Source organism: Marmota monax, unplaced genomic scaffold (genome assembly GCF_021218885.2).
Source record: "Marmota monax isolate L192 unplaced genomic scaffold, Marmota_monax_Labrador192_F-V1.1 WCK01_AAM20220418_F8-fsc00361, whole genome shotgun sequence".
In the NCBI taxonomy this organism is placed as follows: Eukaryota; Metazoa; Chordata; class Mammalia; order Rodentia; family Sciuridae; genus Marmota; species Marmota monax.
The window spans coordinates 881,103-900,982 of NW_026693580.1; the positions used below are offsets into that span (position 1 = coordinate 881,103).

The following is a 19,880-nucleotide window of genomic DNA, read 5'->3' on the forward strand; positions in this document are numbered from 1 at the left end:
CTGAGAGTGACCACAGCCAGCCCTCTGCACTGCTGAGCAGCAGTGCATGTGCCAGCAAAGGCCACTTCTGTACACGAGGGCAACACACAGCCTGTCGGTAGCGAGCTAAGCTGCTGCACCTTGAAGGGACATTTGCGGATCATTTCCTAGTGATGGAGTGGTTCTCCTCAGCACATGCAGTGTTCTCCAGGAGACACCATGCATCAGGCTATAAAACAAGTCTCAGAGATCAAAGAGAATCAAAATGTCATGGTCTTCTCTGACTACTAGATCAAAAACTAACAGAAGAAACTTCAGAATACACACAGTCACTTAACACGTTATTGAACAATGTCACTGAATATATAAATCTAAAGGAACATTTAAAACTTTCTGGAAACAAATGCAAATGGAAAGAATGAACCTAAACTTAGGGTCAACAGCAAAAGTAATACTAAGAAGGAAGTTTACAGCAAAACACTAGCAAGAAGAGAGATTTCAAATAAAAACAGCGCATCTTGGGACCTAGAAAATGAAGAGAAATAAAGCCAAAATCAACATTAGGAAAGAAGTGACAGAGAGCAGAAGTAAGCCAAACTCAGACTGAAAAATACAAAAGACCATGAAATAATGAGTGTTTTTTAAATAAGATAAACAAAACTGATAAATCTTTAGCTAAGAAGAAAAGATCCAAAGAAATAAAGGTGAGGAGGCATTACAACCGAGACACTGATATCAGTAGAGATTGTCATGAGCAACGCTAGGCTAACAGACTGAAAGACCTAGAAGAAATGAGCAGACTTCTGACACATACAACCTACTAAAACAGAACCAAGTTTAGGGCCACTATCATACTGAATGCGCAAGAGCTGAGAACATCTCCAAGGTCTAGAAGAAGACAATGCTTTTATTCAAATAGTACTGGAAGTTTTAGCCAGAGCAATAAGGCAAGAAAAAGAAATAGAAGCATACAAATAGGAAGCCAAAGTATTCCTATCTGCAGATTTTATGATAAATATAGAAAAATCTAAATGCTCATCAAAATACAAATAAACATTTAATACAACATTTCTAGGTCTTCAAGATGCACTGTTAGTTTTTTTTTTTTTTTTTTTTGAAGCTTTCTCTTTTTGGTAGAGGTGTTTTGCTGTAAACTTCCTTCTTAGTATTACTTCTGCTATTGGCCCTAATGTTGCAGGATACAAAATCAATGTGTAAAAGTCAGCAACATTGGTTTTTTTTTTTTTTTTTTTTTTTTTTGGTACTGGATAGTGAACTCAGGGATGCTTAACCACTGAGCCCATCCCCAACCCTTTTTGTATTTTATTTAGAGACAGGGTCTCACTGAGTTGTTTAGGGCCTCACTAAGTTGCTAAGGGTAGCTTTGAACTTGTATTCTTCTCAGCTCAGCCTCCTGAACTGATGGGATTACAGGCGTGCGCTATAGTACCTGGCTTCAGTAGCCTTTTAACACATCAATAACAAGACTGCTAAGAAAGCAAATATGAAAACAACTCCCTTCACAATTGCCACAAAAAGTATGTATAGAGCACCACTTAGAGACAGTAAGGAAGCAGAAGGAAATCAGCAGAGTAAGGTGACAGGGTGGGGGAGGGGAGGGTCAGTGAAGGCACTGGGGCTGAAATGGAGCAAACGAGGAGCCATGCATGGATGAACATGTGAAGATGCTCATGCTCTTATGTACACCTCAGTGCATTAACAAAAACACGAAAAACAACTCAAAATGGGCCAGAGAGCTACATGTGAGACAGGAAACTAGAAGAAACCATAGGGGAAATACTTCAAGACCTTGGCATGGGCAAGGTTTTCTGGATAAGACCCCAAAGCTCAGGAAACCAAAGCAAAAATAGACAAATGGGATCATAGCAAACTAAAAAGCTTCTGAAAGCTAAGAAGACAATCAAGGCATGAAGAGACAACCCGAGGAATTGGAGAAAATATTCACATGAAACTCAGGAAACTTAACAACAACAACACGGGTGCTTCAATTAAAATGGCCAAACGATCTGAATAGATACAAAAGTATTTAAGGAAAAATGCTCAATATCATTAGCCATCAGGAAAATGCAAATCAAAACTACAATGAAATGTCATCTCACCCCAGTTAGAATAATTACTATTAAAAATCTAAAAACCAGCAGGTGCAGTGGCTCATGCCTGTGATCCCAGTGGCTCAGAAGGCCAAGACAGCAGGAACATGAGCTCAAAGCCAGCCTCAGCAACAGCGAGGTGCTAAGCAACTCAGAGAGACCCTGTCTATAAATAAAATACAAAATAGGGCTGGGGATGTGGCTCAGTGGTCGAGTGCCCTTGTGCCCAGTCCTCGATAACTCCCCAAAATAAATATTAAATAAAAATAAAAAACCAAGGGAGGTGAGGAGAAAAGCTGTCATGCACTGTTGGTGAGAACGCGACGTAGTGCAACCATCATGGAGAAGAGCATTGAGGTTCCCTGGAGGACTAAAATCAGATCCAGCCACCCCTCTGGACATATAGCCAAAGGAAATGCCATCAGCCTACCAAGGGAAAGCCCACGCCCATTACGGCAGCAGGATTCAAACAGTTACGTATGGAACCAGCCTAAGTGCCCATCAAGAGATGCACAGGTAAAGAAAGACTGCACACATGACAGCGGGGTGTTCATCAGCCACAGGGGAGAATGCAATCCTGCCACACGCAGCAAAACGGGTGGAACTGGAGGACACCACCCTGAGCCTCATGTTCTCTCTCACACGTGGAAAGTCAAGATGATGAGGTACAGCCAAGCACAGACTCGGGGCTACACAGCTTGGGAGGCCGGGGAGCGTGGCGTGGAAGGAGGGCGGGTGAAGGAGGCTGAATCAATCTGTGCCGCTGGGTGGGCGCTCAAAGGAATATCATACTGAGCCCCATTGATGTGTGCGATTCATACATGCTCACGAAAGTAAAACAAAACTGTCCTAAAAATAACATTTATTTTTAAAAGAAAAAAGAAAGCCACTGTTGCTTGAAGCCAGAGCTTTGGAGTGGTGTGTCCCATGGCAGTGGATGACCTACGCCTGAGGCAGCTCATTTTAGGCATGCCGAGGTCAGTGCTGCAGCACACTGGTTTTGTTCAATTGGGAGCTTCCATACGGGTTCCTCTTTGGAGTCCTGGAGCAGCCCCTCTCTGAAAGCAGCTGCACTCATGAGAAGAGGCTGCTGGCAGGGAGTGGGGGTGGAGGGCAGCACGGGGCAAGAGCTGCCTTCCTGAGAGGAGGGTCTGATGGGCCACACCTTAGTGCCTAGCACTGGCTTGTCCTGGGCTGCCTGGGAGGGACAGGCTGCATCCCAGCCATGCAGACAGCCCCCAGCCATCCACTGGGGGGGGGGCAGGGAGGAATGAACACCTGGTGGTTTTGTCCAAGGACAAAATCGTATGAATGCCTTGAACCATCCCAGCTGACTGTCTTGTTCACAACAGGATTTAAAAAGGCAATTTGTACCCTATTCAGATTTAAAGGACCCAAAGCCTTGTTTGAGTTCTATGCAGTCATCTGGAAAGGTGGTGGAGCAGGTGCCCTAACTGGAAACAGACCCCATTAGTCTGGGGCCACAGTTCTCCAGAGGCTGAGAGGAAGGACCCTTCACACCTGTCCCTTGGGTGACTGTCATGTGTTGTGTGGTATGCTGGGACAGGACTTATGTGAGGCATCAGTACAGATGGCTGTGAGGTGGAACTAACTCGGGGATCTGAGGACTCACTGACCCTCTACAGTCCAGACTAAAGGGTAGGTCAGCTCTGTCCTGGATCTCCAGGAAGTCCAGGCTCTCCCCTCCTCACCACCACATCCCAGGAGACATTTCAGAAAAGAGGCTTCCCAAAGGGATGTGAGTTTCTTGGAGCTGCTCCAGGGCACACAAGAAGTGTTAGGTACTCGCCAGGTACCAGCACTGTGCTGAGCCCTGACTCAAAGCCCAGGGGTTGTGAGCAATACTACTCAGGCCAAAGAGGCCGGGCTGACCCAGGCGGAGCAGCTCGTCCCGCAGCCAGCAAGGCAGGGCTGGATGTGGAAGTTCTCACTCTGTTTGCAGGGCTTCAGGACACCCTCCCAATCACTGCCTGTGTTTGGGCAGTGTCCTCTGGAGCCTTCGTACCTTGAAGGCACGTCTAGAAGGAAAGAGTACACAGTGCCGAGGAAACAGGACAAAGCGTGCAGCATGTCAGGCCTTGTTACCATGCCAAGGGCCTGCTTCCCTGGGCTTCACAAGCCTTGAGCTCACTGTGGTGCAGCCAGACTTGTGCCAGGTGTAGGTGCCAAGTGGCTGCTGGCCATTCCCAAGTCCTGGCTTGTGATATGCAGGGTATAATCGAGGGGCTTCTGGAGGGCGAATGTCCACTGTGAGCAGTCGGGACATAAATCCTGCAAGCCCTGATAACAAGGGCTGTTCCATTCCTTCAGGGATACAACAGCTTCTCCTGCAGGTGACCATCACCTCATGTTCTCAAGGGCAAGCTCACATGGCGTCAGGGCGTGAGCCTCCAAGCGAGGCCCTTGAGCCTGCTCCACTTCTCTCCAGGTGCCAGTCGTTCCCCTCTCTTCTCAAGCCACAGTCAGCTTGCTCTCTGTGGGGAGCAGAACACTGAGCAAGGCAGCCATCCGGGCCAGGCGGAGAGCTGGCCGCAGTGCACGTCCTCAGTATGCTGATGGTGGCCTGCCTGAGAGCAGCTGGCCAGTGACAGGCAGTGACGGCTGTTCTCACTTCCATTTCTAACTTTGTGTACAAATAAAACAGCAGAACTGAATACGTCCATCTGTCAGAAATCCCTTTTAGAAAAGCTATTAACCCCTTCTAGAGACTGAGCTCTCAACCACCAGCAGAGAAGCCAAATACACTGGCACCACTGAATAGGTTTCTCTCCCTTCGCCTCCTCCAGATGTGGGTGAAGCTCTAAGGAAGGACTCCTTTGCCTCTGGTGCCCTCAGCAAGCTCTCGTGGGCTGGTGGGGGCTGCAGAACAGGCAGGTGGCATGGGGTTGGTCTGGAGACCATGCTGGGCACATCCATGTTGGTAGTGGATGAAGCACAAACTGATCAGACACCGTTACTGACGGGTTCTGTATCTGCTTATGCAATGGCTCTCAGGAAGAGGTTCACTTGGCTTTCTCCCAACTGCCCTGCCAAGTTCTCAGACCCAGGGGAGGAGATCGCTTGCAGAACTAGTGAGACACACGGAGAGCAAAGACGGAGGCATCTGCTCTCAGCAGCGCCACGAGCCTCTAGCCACGGCGCCACGGCACTCACAGTGAATCATGGCGTATTTCACTCTTCATTGGTGTAATTCCTTTGATCTACACATTTACTGATTCACTACCGGCTCAAATAGGTAAAACCAATACTTGACTCCTTTATAAAGAGCAGAGGGGTGTCCTGATAAAACTGGGCCCACACAGAAGCTCCTGACATCACCCTGGTCTGGGACTCACATGATGAACACACAGACTCTAATCATCCCTTGGTGAGTCTTCCAAACTAGGAAAAGTTCAGCTGCTTCTGAACAAATGACGGGATTATGGATGCTGAGAATTCTGTAGTCAGTTATATTTTCCACTCTGCCTTGGTTACTAGGAAGTAGACACCAAATTTGCTTTGAACACATCTTTTACTGCACCAACTGTACTACTAGCTAAATTTTATCTTTGTCCCAAGGTCCTCATTTTTTTCAATAGAAAAGGTCTTATAAATGAATTCACACATTGCATTAGTCTTGAAAACAAAAGAACTAACACTCCCTGTAATCATGTCACCCATACGTCTCACCTCTAATGCTATCGTCTACTTCTCTGAGATCAGATGCCATCACTGCCCCATGGGCTGTCTCTGAGAATTAACACTGCCCTGCAAATCAGAATTTTCCTGTGAGATGGCTTTGGAGTGCAGTGCCATGTGGGCCCCACGTTACCCCTGGGGCCCACACAGCTCGGCAAGGACCAGCTCCAGGAGCAGGTCTGAACACTCTGCACAGACTCGCGAGTGGACGTGGCCCACCCAGAGTGCAGCAGAGGCTGCCTCTGCAGGGGAGGCACAGACGCTGGTACAGGGAGGAGGAGAGCCTCCTTCAGGCCTCCTCACTTCTTACAGAACACATGGCAGTGATGATGGAGCATGGGCCCAGAGCCAGACTCCTTGGCTCAAGTCAGGTGACCTCCCTGTGCCTCAGCGTCCTCCTTTATAGGACGGGATATTCTGGGAGGGCAAAACCAGACCTGGGTGTGAAATGAAATTACCAGGACCTTATGGCAAGAAACCAAGGCCTGGGGAAGGGGTTGGTTCTGCTCCCCTCTCAGCCTTTCTCCAGGAAGCCTAATTAACCATGGGTCTCGACCTTTTGGATGGTAAGTAACTGCCCTAAGAGTCTGACCACTCCCTCTTGAAAAGTAACAGATACCTTGGAAAGAGCCGTTTCTTATCTGTTTCCATGAGCAGGCTCCATGTTAGAGACCCTGCACAAGGCCCTCAGCCACACAGATGAGGAATATTTTTTAAAAACATTTTTTAGTTGTTGATGGACCTTTATTTATTTATTTATTTGCATGTGGTGCTGAGACTTGAACCCAGTGCCTCACACATGCTAGGCAAGCGCTCTGCCACTGAGCCACACCCCAGCCCTAGGTTTTTCTTTTTTAAAAAGAAAAAAGCCCCAATGATAAGATGGATCTAAGATGACATCAAATAACATCTAAATGTTGTGAGAAACTAGGGATCAGGGCTCAGAATTTGGAGTTCTTGTTTTTCTCTGGGCCCGCCAGCATAAAATAAAGTTTGGAGTTCTCCTGTCTGAGTGCTGCTTGCTGCTCCTCAGTCAGTTCCCTTCGACACTGCAACCCCTGCTTCATGGGTTGCTCAAGGATTGCTGAGTTAATATGTGGCTCAGGAAAGGTGGCGGGCTCATCCCGAGCTCCACGTACCTGCCTGTCAAGAAGAAAGAGGACAAGTGGCCAGAACAGAGTGCGGAGGACTCCTCTCTGACCATGTGTTAGTTGCTCTGAAGCCTGAGGCAAGGGCTGCGGCCAGTCCTTAGTAAGTGGGGCCTGGGGGGACCTCGAGCACGTGGGAAAAAAGTAAGGACCAGAGCGCTGGCTCACAAAACTACTTTACTCTCTTAACTTTTTCACTCTCTAACCACCCCATGCCTCAGTGTTCTCTCCCAAATCGTAAAAAATCTTCCTGCAACAATCTGATATGGAGGTGAATGAAAAACAGGATAGTTTAGAGAGTTATTGATCTAGAATTTCTCAGTATCAAGTTATGCAGTTCCTAATTCTGGAAATAAATATATTTTAACTGTGTTTTAAGATTCAAGAAAAGTGTTATCATGTAAAAAAGTTAAAAAAGCAATTTCATCAACTGGTCAAGGCACAGGAAAGCAGCACAGTTCTTTTTATCTTTTAAGTTATGTTATGAAAAAGTGGGAGCAGATGCGAGCCTGTGGGCAGGAGGGCCTGAATCCCATGCCGCCCTGCAGAAGACCCTCCGGCACAGCCTGGGCAGGCTCACCTCCCTGCTGGGTGCTGACAGCCCTGGGGCTCGCAGAACTCCCACAGGGGAGCTGGCTGTACCACGCTTTTGCTCCCAGCAGCTGCCTGTTGCTGTGGTTTTTAAGCACTTCCACCCAGTGGCTCCCCTGGCCTGCAAGGGGCCTTGCGAGGGGATGCCATTCCTCACCCGCAGGAGGAGCCTCACGGCTGCCCACTGGAAACAGTGAAGATTAGAAATCCCACATTCCTTCCTAACATTTCTTAGCATGAGTCTGATCGGCGGACGCGACGGATGGCAAGCTGTCTTTGTATAATCACTGTCACAACCAGGGGTCCCTCAGCAAGCACCCACAGCTCCTGGGCCCCGGCATCAGTGTGCGAGAGGACTGTGTTTCAGTGCTGCTGCGGTCTTCTGCCTGGCACGGTGCAGGTGCTTGTGACGTGTGGGCGCATGCGTGCTCTGGCCAACGGAGGCCTGTCAGAGGGCAACCAGGCGGGTGCTCATGTGTTACTTCCACTTAGGTAAGTGTTTCTGCTTTCTTTTACCCAGAGAACTGAGACAGGGGAAGCTCAGCACCCAGCTTCACTTATTGAGAGTACTGAGGAAGGGAAAGCTCAGCACTCATGCTCTTCCAACAACCATCCTCCACCCTTGAAGCCACTCTGGCCAGACCAACAGATACCATGGCCATATCAATGTATGATGACTTGGTTTTGAGAAAGGAAGTGGTGCTGGTGTCAGCGGGAGGGACGAGTGCAGAATGGCATGACACAGGTGGGGAGGGGCTGGGGACAGCCGTGGTTACCTTGCTGCAGACGGTCTTGATCCTGTGCAGTCTGTCCAGGGACTCCTGTGGATTGCCCAGGTACTGCTGCAGCTCTGCATGCAGGATACGCATAGAAAAGGGGACCATGGAGCCTAGAAGTGAAATTAAAGCTAGTTAGTCTGCTGCTGTGACTCGCATGCTTCCAGAGTGGTGTCCGTGAAGGAGGCACCAAGTGGCCCAGCAGCAGGGGGGACCCAACCCCTTTGTTTCTCGAGGTCAGCTGGGCATGTATGCTGGTTTTCTCTGGAGAGCAGGAACTAAGTATCTCTAGATAACCACCAATAGAGAGAGGCTCTGCCACCATCCCACGGAGATGCCAGACAACATGCAGACAGCAGGAGAGCCCCACCTCCTCCAGGGAGAGACAGCGTGACACCCAGGTGCGCGGACATCAAATGAAGGCTGCCCAGGGCTGGGTGAGCCCCTTGGGAGGCCCAGGGAGCAGAACTGCCAGTGTGACGTCAGGCTGGGCATCTTGGCTTTCTTCTATTTTCATGCAATCACCACTTTTCCCTTTCTCTCTCTTTCCCTGTCCCTTTATTTTGGATTAGCTTCTGCATGTCACGGAGAACATGCATCTTGTGACTTTCTGGGTCTGGCTTATTTCACTTAGCATGATAGTCTCCAGGTCCATCCATTTATCAGCAAATGCCATCATTTCATTCTTCTTTATGGCTGAGTAATATTCCACTGTGTACATGGTAAAATCCCATCTACCCTGGTTGGTTCCATAGCTTGGCCATTGTGAATTGTGCTGCTATAAACATTGATGTGGCTGGGTCCCTATAGTGTGCTGTTTTTAAGTCCTTTGGGTAGAGACCGAGGAGAAGGGATAGCTGGGTCAAATGGTGGTTCCATTCCTAATTTTCCAAGAAATCTCCATACTGCTTTCCATATTGGATGCACCAATTTGCAGTCCCACCATCAGTGTATGAGTGTACCTTTTCCACCACATCCTTGCTAACTCTTATTGTTGTTTATATACATAATAGCTGCCATTCTGACTAGAGTGAGCTGAAATCTTAGGGTGGTTTTGATTTGCATTTCTCCAATTGCTAGTGATGATGAATATTTTTTTCATGTATTTGTTAATTGATTGTACATCATATTTTGAGAAGTGTCTTTTCAGGTCCTTGGCCCATTTATTGATTAGGTTATTTGTTTTTTTTGGTGTTTAGCTTTTTGAGTTCTGAAGATGGAAAGATCTACCTTGCTCTTGGATAGGCAGAATTAATATTATCAAAATGACCATATTTCCAAATGCACTATACAGATTTAATGCAATTCTGATCAAAATCCCAGAGGCATTCCTCATAGAATTAGAAAAAGCAATCATGAAATTCATCTGGAAAAATAAGAGACCCAGAATAGATAAAGAAATCCCTACAAGGAAGAATGAAGCAGGTGGCATCACTATACCAGACCTTAAACTATACCACACAGCAATAGTAACAAAACAGCATGGTATTGGCACCAAAACAGGCTGGTAGACCAATGGTACAGAATAGAGGACACAGAGACTAACCCACACAACTACAATTGTCTTTTATTAGACAAAGGTGACAAAAACATGCATTGAAGAAAAGATAGCCTCTTCAACAATTGGTGCTGGGAAAACTGGAAATCCATGTGCAACAAAATGAGATTAAACCCCTATCTCTCACCATGCACAAAACTCAACTCAAAATGGACCAAGGACTTAGGAATACAACCAGAGATCCTGCGTTTAATAGAAGAAAAAGTAGGCCCTAATCTCCATCATGTGGGACTAGGCCCCAACTTCCTTAATAAAACTCTTGAGGCATAAGAATTAACATCAAGAATCAATAAATGGGATGGACTCAACCTAAAAAGCTTCTTCTCAGCAAAGGAAACAATCTGTGAGGTGAACAGAGAGCCTACATCCTGGGAGCAGATCTTTACCCCTCACACATCAGATAGAGCACTAATCACTAGATTTAAATCTTAACATGTTTTTGAAAAGAAAATATTTAACATGTTATTTAAAAAATGTCAGTGTCCCTCCACAGAACCTCTGGGCACCCTCGTTCCATGCATGGTGACCATGCCCCCACTCAGGCGTCAGCCACTGGTCTTGACAGAAATGCAGCCCAGGGCTGGGGCTCTTCTGTGGCAGGAAGGGGATGGCACATCCTCATCAGGAGCACTGTTCCCACACACTGTCCCCATTTTGTGTGACCAGACATCCTCCAGTGCCAGCCCCTCACCACTACCCCTGAGATGGAGGCAGGGAGGACCACATGCCTGACACAGGTGACATCTTGAAGGATGGACAGAGGCCAACAGAAGGAGAAGAACGAAGGGAACACCCCTTCTAGGAGAAGATGTGGTCACCGAGTTAGACCAGAGCACAGCAGCTGGAGCCTGCCTCTCAGCTCCAGTGGACAGGTGGATCTGTGAGGAACGCAGACACGCCTCTGTCACGCTCTGAGGGCAAACACACGCCAGGCCCTGGACACAACCCACCACCACCCCTGTGATAGCAGGCACAGGTCACTGCTGCCATGTCACCAGACCTTTATTCCAGGAAATGCACATAACAGTCCCTTCACCCTGATGCTGAGCCTGCCTGTCACTGAAAAGCTACCGGAAGTCTCAGCGACATCCTTCATGCTAAGGGTGGCTGTCAAGTGACATACGTATATGAGGCTGCCACACCAACCCTTGGGCCTGCCTCTCTCCTGCAAGGAAATGTGCTCGGGTAGGAAAAGGCCAGTCAGAATCTCCAAGGAAACTTGATTCCATGGATCCGTTTGTGAAAGATTCTCACATCTAGTCTTGACCTGCCAAAATTGAAGTTGGTATAAATATAGTAGAAACATTCTTGTTAATCATTTAGAAACCATTAAATGAAAATACTCCGTCAAAATTCATTTCAGACCACCCCCTGCAGTACTCAAAACCCATGCTGCCTGCCACTGCAGAAAGCTAGAGGACATGCACAGAACTCAGCCAGGCTATGGTGGGCAGGGAGAGGGGAAGTCTGCCGACTCGAGGGGCCGTGGTTGGGTGGCAGGGCGGCCAGCAGTGTTGAGCCCCTCCCTCACCAGCTATCTGCGCTGGACAGCTGCATCCTCTCTGCGACAAGGACAGGAGGTTGCAGAGTGGCTGGACAGACGCCAACCCACAGCACTTGGCACCACTGCGGGCTGGCACCTGCAAGGAGCCCATTGAATTCTTTGCCCAGCTGTGGCAGGTCAGCTCTGGGCACCACCTCAGGAGTCTGAATGGGCCACTGCTCAGCACTGCCTTCCCTGTCTCCATCTCCTCCCCACTGGGCTGGGGGGGCAGCCCAGGGAAAGCTGTGCCTTCAGCTTCCCTCCTTTGGCTACACTCGGCAGGGAAACGCATTGTATGTGTGTCCATCCAACAAGAGTGCCACACTCACAACCCACAAGTCACCTTCCACTCGGGGCTGTATTTCTAAGTAGGAAAAACCTACTGAGAAAGTTGAAGAGAAAAAATCCTACAGCAAGTACTTACCATCTAATGCCTAATTCAGCTAATGTGTCTGGAGTCATGAAACGTGATGGCCTATGTGTCCACTTCACTTCCATTAGAGAGCCACAGCATGCTGGGAAGGCACACCTATGCAGGTGAGCATAGGGGTTTCTGTGTGGCCACCCAGGTGCTCTGTCCCTGGGGAGGACGCACCACTCCTGCTCCCCACACGGTGCCCCTGCTTGCAGATGACTAGGCCACAGTACAGGGCAGCCCTGGGTTGTGTCTGGCAACGTCTTTGGTCCTGTGTCTCAGGACCTGGCCCAGGCCCAGGCCAGCGCAGAATCTGTCTGCACTTGCTCCTGGCACAACCCTATGTGGCAGGAGCTCCCTAAAATGTGCTAACTACAAATAAAAAAATGTTATCTTGATGAATTTAAATCAGATTCTCTTTTCTCAGGTTTAGAAATAAGATTTTCCAGAATAGGAGGAGATATTCCTAAAATATGTGACAAAGGATCAAATACCTAGAACACAGAAATAAACCTCAACTAGTGACGGAGGCATTGAGAGTGAGCCTGAGGAGGAGAGCCCGAGGATGCGGGGCTGCCCTGGCTGTGGTCAGTCCAGCAGGGGGCCTGCACGCCCTGGCAGTGGTCACAGCCCTCGTGCACTGCTGTGCAGGTGGAAAGTGGCCCTGGAGACAACCTGCTGCTTGGAGACAAGGCTGCGGCTATTTAGACCTCAGAAACTCAGAGGCAGGGTGCTCAGTCTTCTGGAAAGACCCTAATGTGCGCGGTGCGGCTGTGGAAGTGCATGGATATGCTGTTTGGGAAAAAAGCAAAACTAAGACAACACACTCATGATGAGTATTTAAAAAGCAAATCTCACACATAGAGGCACACACTCTTGCTCGCTCTCTACACGTGTTTGGATCTCTGTGTCCACACATGCACATGCGGAGTGGACATACAAAGACATGATCAGGAAGGATACGTGACAGGCTCATGGTTGTGATGGCTTTCGGGAGGGGTGAATGGGGAGAGGCTCAAGGATGGTATGCCAATGGGCACATCCGTTTTTACAGAAAAACTCTGGACCGTGAGCCCAAATAAACCTTCCTTCCTCTAAGTAGTTCTTGTTAGGTCTTTTGGTCACAGAGACACAAAAGCTTACTAGAACAAAGTATAAGTGATTAGAGGCTGGGTGGAGTTCACCAGAGGCTAACCAAGAAGTCTCCTCTGCAAGCGGCTTCCAAAGGCTTCCTGGAGAGCCTCGGAGTGGTGCTGATGGTGTGGAACCACACCGGATGGGGAAGCTGGGTCACTCGCTCACTGCAAAGAAACCCTTCCCTAAACACTCTCATTGTTGAAAAAAAAATGCATGAAGAAAAATGCTTGGTTAAGAATCTTAAGACTGGCTGGGCGTGATAATCCCAGCTTAGGAGGCTGAGACAGGAGAATCACGAGTTCGAAGCCAGCCTCAGCAAAATCAAGGTGCTAAGCAACTCAGTGAGACCCTCTCTCTAAATAAATTACAAAAAGGGGGGGGGGGAAGCTGGAGATGTGGCTCAGTGGTTGAGTGCCCCTGAGTTCAATCCCCAGTACCCCCACCCTCCCAAAAAACCTTAAGACCATAGGAAAACATTTAGGAGGAACAGGATCACAGAAGCCCCACAATGCCCTTCTAAAACTTACTGTTTGTCAACACAAAGTACATCCAGTCCAACTAAGAGGACATCAAGTACAAGACAGATGAAGTCTGGAGCAATCATGAAAGAGCTAGTGTCTTTGTTTAATGTTTACATTTTAGAAAGTTTCAAATGTTGTTGAATATAGAGTGAATTCAGACAGGGATATCCCCAATCAGGGCTTCTCAAAGGGACCTAAGGGGTGGAATAGAATGAAAGTAAACAGCGTTTAGTGAAAACGCTATCACAGTCAAGCAGACTTGGGCACAAGCGTTGTGGGGAGCAGTGGTGCAGGCACGTTGGATAGAACTATGTGCACCACAAGCAGACTCTCAAGGGCCCCTTCTGGAGTCCAAGGTCGGTGACAGGAAGACAGCCAAGGAACACCTGTCTGCTCCTCTGCCCCCAGAACACGGCTCGTGGGATCACTGTGCAGCTCAAGTCCAGTTTCTTGAGATGAGAGTGGCTCACAGCAAGTTAATCCAAACTGTTTTTTTTTTTTTTCTGGTTTTGACATCCTCTACCTGCATGGCCAATGCCCATGCATGGACCTTCCTGAGCACATGATGGTCACAGACTGGAGTGTAGATGAGTCAGGTCTGAGTAACTGAAACTGTACTATCTTTAGGGGGCACTGTGGGGACCCAGCAGATGCACACAGTGGGATTCGCACGACCTCCTAACTGCTGTATCCCATCTGGCAGAGAGCGTGTGCACTGTGAACAGCTGCTCCGGGTCGACACATGGTTCCTGAGCCCTGGGGACACCCAGGCAGCATGAGAGCATGATCCACGAGGACAGTGAGGAGCAGAACCAGAAGAAAGGGGTAGAGAGTGAAGAAGGGAAAGGACAAGGTAGCTGGCAGAGCACCAGGCCAGGTGGCCCTCACATCCTGTGGCTCTCGGGTCCCCCAAACCTCCAGACCTCAGCCCTGGGCTCTGAAGCTGGCCTGCCTCATGTCCCCATGACTCTTCCAGATGGCAGGCCAGACATCAGTGCTGGGAGCCAGGAAAAATCTAACTGTGTTTCAAGGGACAGAGTGTGACTGATGGAAATGTCAGAAATTCTGTTCCTTTCTTAGGTGAAAACAACGACTTCATGATTTTTACACATGATTCATCACATGTCTTTTTATGAATGTTCTGAATGACTAAAAATTAGTCCAATATTTAAATGAAATATATTAAAGCTCATTCATAAAGGTTATTTATTTGTTTGTATTGCTATAATCTCCTTTTTAAAGCATATTTTAATGACTCACTTTGCTTATATATTGCAAGCTAAAATGAAATGAATGAATCAAATTCTTACATTTATGCTTGGTACTCCACCAAATGAAAAGAAAAATTAGTAAGCATTCCATGTAATATTGTGGATGAATGTTATACACGTTAGCTCACGTGACATATTTCTCCTTTGGAACTGGAATTAGCTGCTCTGTGATGCACAGTCACTGGCTTCTCCTTATCCACACCCCCAGCAGTTCAACCCCAGCCGAGTGGGAAGTGGCCCCGAGGCTGCACACCCTAGGACAGAATGGCCTCAGTGAGAGGCTTTTCTCACAGGAAGCCCTGTCCCCTCCCCCAAATGCTCTGTGAAGACAGCCAAGAGTACAACCCTTCTCAGGACGCAGAAGAGAGCACCCAGGTGACCCCGGGCACTCAGGAAGCAGGGCTATTGACAGTGGGGGTAGACCTCCCAGGGAGTCTGTCCACTCCTCTTAAACACCTGTCCTGGGCTCGGGCAGCTGCTGTAAGCAGTCGCTGTGAACCTACATCACTGGGCCTGAAGGACAAGAGCCCAGACTTCTCGCAGCCGCAGCATTAGGGTGCCTTGGAGCTCAGCACCGTGAAGGGGGGGGCTGCATGCTCCAAGCTCTGAGCTTGGTTGGTAGCAGACAAATCACCATCGAAACCAGCTGCCAACTCCCAGCAAGGCACAGAGAAGCAGAGGAGCGGGCAGGGACAGGGCTGGGAGCAACCAGGCAGACTGGAGAAACATTTTTTTCATCGCTGAAGGAAAACAGATGTTCCTCCTGAGAAAAGGCAGAACCGCTGCCCGCTGGCAGCACTGCAGGCAAGGCCGACTCTAGAGGAACGGCGCCACTTTCCCACGTAGCCCTGCCCTTAAGCGTTCCAGCACCGCCTGTCACAACCACTCCACGGGACTAAGGCTCATTTTCTGTCAGAACCACTCGACGGGACAAAGGCTCATTCCTCTTTTGGGCTGGCAGTTTGCAATCACCCTAAAGTTAAAGATGAGCCTCAAATGGTTAGAGGGTGTGAATGAGAAAGGAAGAAGGCAGCACCGGGGAGGCCAGTCAAGTCACATGCTGGGACAGTGTCCTAGAACCCCAGAGATGGCTGTTGCTCTGTGAGGGCAGGGAGGAGTAGTGGAAATTACACATGGAGTGGACGAGCTTCAGGGCGGGTGCACATGGGACCTACTTGCAGAGAAAGAGAACTGTGGGCCACAGGGAGAGGACTGTAAGGCCTGTTCCCCATGATGGCACCTTCCTGCTGCCCAGCCTCCGGTCACTGCTCCTGCTGCTTGCAGCAGGCACATTCCCAGGAAGGTCATCGGGTGTGCTGGGGATGCAGGGTCCCTCTGGGAGGCCCCACTTGGAGGACACTGGCTCCCTGCAGCTCCCTTTTCCTTCTTCCAGCCTAAGCTACTTTTCAAACAAGGGTCCTGCCTGGGATCTCTCCATGGAATGGCACCAGCACCAGAGCTTTAAAATAAACAGGAATAGACGGGCCCTGCCCCCAGGCTGCCTGGTAGCCAGACAGGTGGCACAGTGGCGCTGCTAAGTTGCATGGCAAGTGTTTGTTGAACCTCCAGGAAATTGCTAAAGGCTTTAAAGTCGGTGTGCCCTGTATGTTCCTGCTAGTGGTGTGGAAGGGTTTAAATGTCCAATTACAGCAATGAAGAATTTTTTAATTAAAAACAAACAAACAAGCCAGGAATAGAGACTAGGGGAAAACAGAGCAAGATCCCAGTGGAAAAGATGGGCCTTGCTTCATTGGCAGTGAGGCACATGCAGCACCAGGCCACGAGACATTGGCTTTTCCTGTGGAGAGCAGCAGAGAGTGTTTGCAATCCTAACACCCAGTCATGCTGCAGGGTCCTAGCAGGTGCAACAGATGGCTCCTGAGTGACCCCAGGACGCACTGGTGTGTTCTGTCTAGGTTGGTGTGTTTATAACACTGGGTGAGATCACTTTGTAGGCTCAGGCTTGTGGCTGGGCTATTGCTTTGACTCTTCAGGTCTGACAGAACAGGCAAAGGGAGGATACCCAATTACGCACAGCCAAGCAGAGTGAAGTACGCGAAAAGGCACCAACATCAAGTGCGCCGTCTTACCCCTGCGCCCAGGGTACACGTGTGGGTAGTACTCGTAGTACAGGTCGGGCTGGTCCAGACTTCCAAAGGGCTCGAACTCCATTTCGGCATTCTGGAAAAGGCCTAACTTCACGAGCAGGGCCAATCTCACAAACCAGAGCTAAAACGCACGACAAGATGGACCGACAGGTTATGTTCACACATCAAGTTCACAAAGTCCTCTTCCTTATTAACCTGCTATCAGAGCTTGTTTTCTAATGTATCAAAACAAGGGCTAACTTCCTACCTTTGCAATTTGCATACTTACAGGTTTATAGAAATACTCCTGAGTTCACTAACATTAGTGTAAACAATGTTACTAGGTTTGATTACTCTAACAAGCTTTTTGAGCAGGGCTCATATGCTAGGTGTCAGGAGATGAAAGCACAGACCTCCCAGAGGAGATACCGAGTGGTAGGGCTGGGGGGGGGACGGTGGGGAGGGCCATGATGTGGATAAAAAGGTATGCTGAGGGCAGCACTGAAGGACCAGGACTTCAAGGCCACAGGATGGGGAGGGGCCTGCAGAGGACAGTGTGACCATGGCCTCAGAGTGGACAGTACCAGATGCAGGTGAGCATAGCGAGCTCTAGGGTGGCAGAATGGAGACACACGTAGGAAAATGGTGGGGTCTGAATTATAGAGCCACAGAGGCAGAGATTGCAGAACTAAAAGAACCCTAAAGATGACCCAAGTCGTTGCCTGTTCACTGACAAGAAAAATGAGGTTTAGTGTCTATCAATGGATGAGAGAATAAAGGAATCGGGGTATATGTATTCCATGGAATATTACTGAAGTTAAAAAAAAATAGTAATTCTGCTACTTGTGACAATTATACACAAATCTGGAAGACATTATCTCAAGTAAAGTAAGCCAGGCATAGGAAGAAAAATACTGTGTGATCTGTTTGTGGAAGTTAAACTTAAATTCATAGAAGCAGAGTAGGATGCTATTCACCAAAGGCTGAATGGGGAATGAGGGACGTTGTCAAAGGACAGTTAGGAGGAGTAAGAGCTAAGTCTATTACAGAACATGGGGACTCCGCTTGATAACAATGTGTTGTAAGAGTGTAGATTATGTTCTCAAAACACAAACACATGTATGAGATAATGAATATGTTAATTAGATTGACTTGGGCATCCCACAATGAATATGTTAAAACAGCAGGTAATTCATCCTAAATATATCAATTTTTTATCAATTAAAAATAAATAGCTAAATATACTTTTTCTGAAATAAGCTTTAAAAACCAAGGAATGAGGTCTTAGGAAGCAACCGCCCAGGGTCTACAGCAAGCACAGTGACTGCTCTACTCTGCCTGCAGGCTCGGAGCTGCCTGCAGGATGATGAGGCTTGTCTAACCTGGGGCGGCAGGAAGTGCTTACAGCTTGTGAGCAGGAAGGTGAGACCATCTACATGTGCTTTCAGATCACTCTGACTGCAGTGTGGGGACAGAGGTGAGTGCAGGGGCCAAGGCACCGTTCCAGTGAGGGGCTGTGCTGGTGGTGCCAGGTGTGAGACATGGAGGGAAGAGCCCGCGACTGGGCTGGCGAGGAGGGGCCAAGAGGGGTGAGGAGGTGCAAGGGCACCCGAGGTGGCCTTGCTTGTCCTGCGCAGCCCATGCCTGCGGGCTCCTGGGGAGATCCAGGAGGGAGGAGCCCACCTGCAAGATCTGGGCCACCAGCTTCCCCAGTTACTGCTCTCCTAAGCTTGTTACAGCTTTGGAATATCTGGTGATAACCTCAGTTCTGGGGAGCCCCAAGAAAGTTAGGATTAAAGCTGAAATCTCCCAGCTGGGCATGGTGGCACAGTCCTGTGATCCCAGCAACTCAGGATGCTGAGGAAGGAAGATCACAAATTCGAGGCCTCAGCAATTTAGTGAGGCCCTAAGCAACTTAGTGAGACGTTGTCTCAAAATAAAAAATAAAAAGGGCTGAGGATGGCTGATAATAATGTATCGTATAAGTACTTGTGCACAGTATTTTATATTTGTGTTCTGAGAACACAAACTCTATTCTCTTATCTATTTCCAAGCATATAAAAGATTATATTTTTTAAGTAAAAGGGCTGGGAATGGCTTCACTCGGTGTTAAAGCTGCTCTGGGTTCAAGCCCCAGTGCTGCAAAAAACAAAACCACCTCCCCAGGGCAGGGTGGGAACTGGAGCACCCTGAAAGCTCCTTCTGGTCTGGGGAGCTCCCTTCCAGCCACAGCTCCATCCTGGACATTCTTTCCACCTTCTCCCTAGTCGGAGCAGGGATGCTTGCTCCAGGTAGAGCACACAGCCTGTGGAGCCCACTCCCCACCTCGGGAAGCCTTCAGAGCCACTTGGTTTCCATCACAGTCGGAAGCCCCTGCCCACCTCAGGCCAGGCCTGGTCTGCCAGGAGAGCGAGGGCAGAGCACCCTCATCAGGCCTCTGGGCAGCAGAGGCCACTGCACAGCAGGGCCACACGGCAGAATTAATACACACAGACCACCAGGGAAGGAAGAACATGAGTCATTTCCCAGAGATTAAGCTCAGAAGACGAAAATCCCTGTCTTGTTCCCAAATTGTTCCTCCTGGCATGAAAGCCCATGGGCTTTCCTATGTCCTCAAACCATGACAAGCGGAATACAACACAGCGACCTGGTGGCGGAGGTGCTCTCACCTGCAGCGAGTCCGCTGTGTGGCTGGTGGGCAGCCCACTCTTGCCGTAGCCTTGGCCATGAGCTGTGAGAAGGCGTCCACACAGGTCGACTGCTGCCCTCCAGTTTCTGCAGCTCTGTAAGACACAACAGGATTTGTGAACCAAAGGCACACTGTGGGTTGCTGGAAGCAGCCCTGAACAGCTACTGATAATGGGGCAAGGTCAGCTGGCTGGCCAGCGCGTGGACAGTGCCACCGCCAACCTTGCACATGATTAGCAACAGGAGGGCCCCTGTGAGGTGCCGTTCCAGATGACTCACGACAAAATTTTGCAAGTTACTGACAAAACACAGGGAGAAGCCTACCTGGAAAGCTCTCCCAGACCCCCAACCTATAG

The 19,880-nt window shown here is 48.9% G+C and overlaps 1 protein-coding gene across 1 annotated transcript in view; it reads right to left on the bottom strand.

The window, feature by feature from the left end:
* LOC124102841 (trafficking protein particle complex subunit 12-like) overlaps positions 1-19,645 on the bottom strand; it is a 30,615-nt gene extending 10,970 nt beyond the window's left edge. Inside the window, exons 1-3 of the mRNA XM_046459275.2 lie at positions 19,506-19,645; positions 16,840-16,978; positions 8,305-8,417 (exon numbers count right to left, since the gene is read on the bottom strand). Coding sequence (XP_046315231.2) covers positions 8,305-8,417; positions 16,840-16,921 — 195 coding nt within the window. The 5' untranslated portion in view covers positions 16,922-16,978; positions 19,506-19,645. The remainder of the gene's footprint in view (positions 1-8,304; positions 8,418-16,839; positions 16,979-19,505) is intronic.
* Between the last annotated feature and the right edge of the window lie 235 nt (positions 19,646-19,880).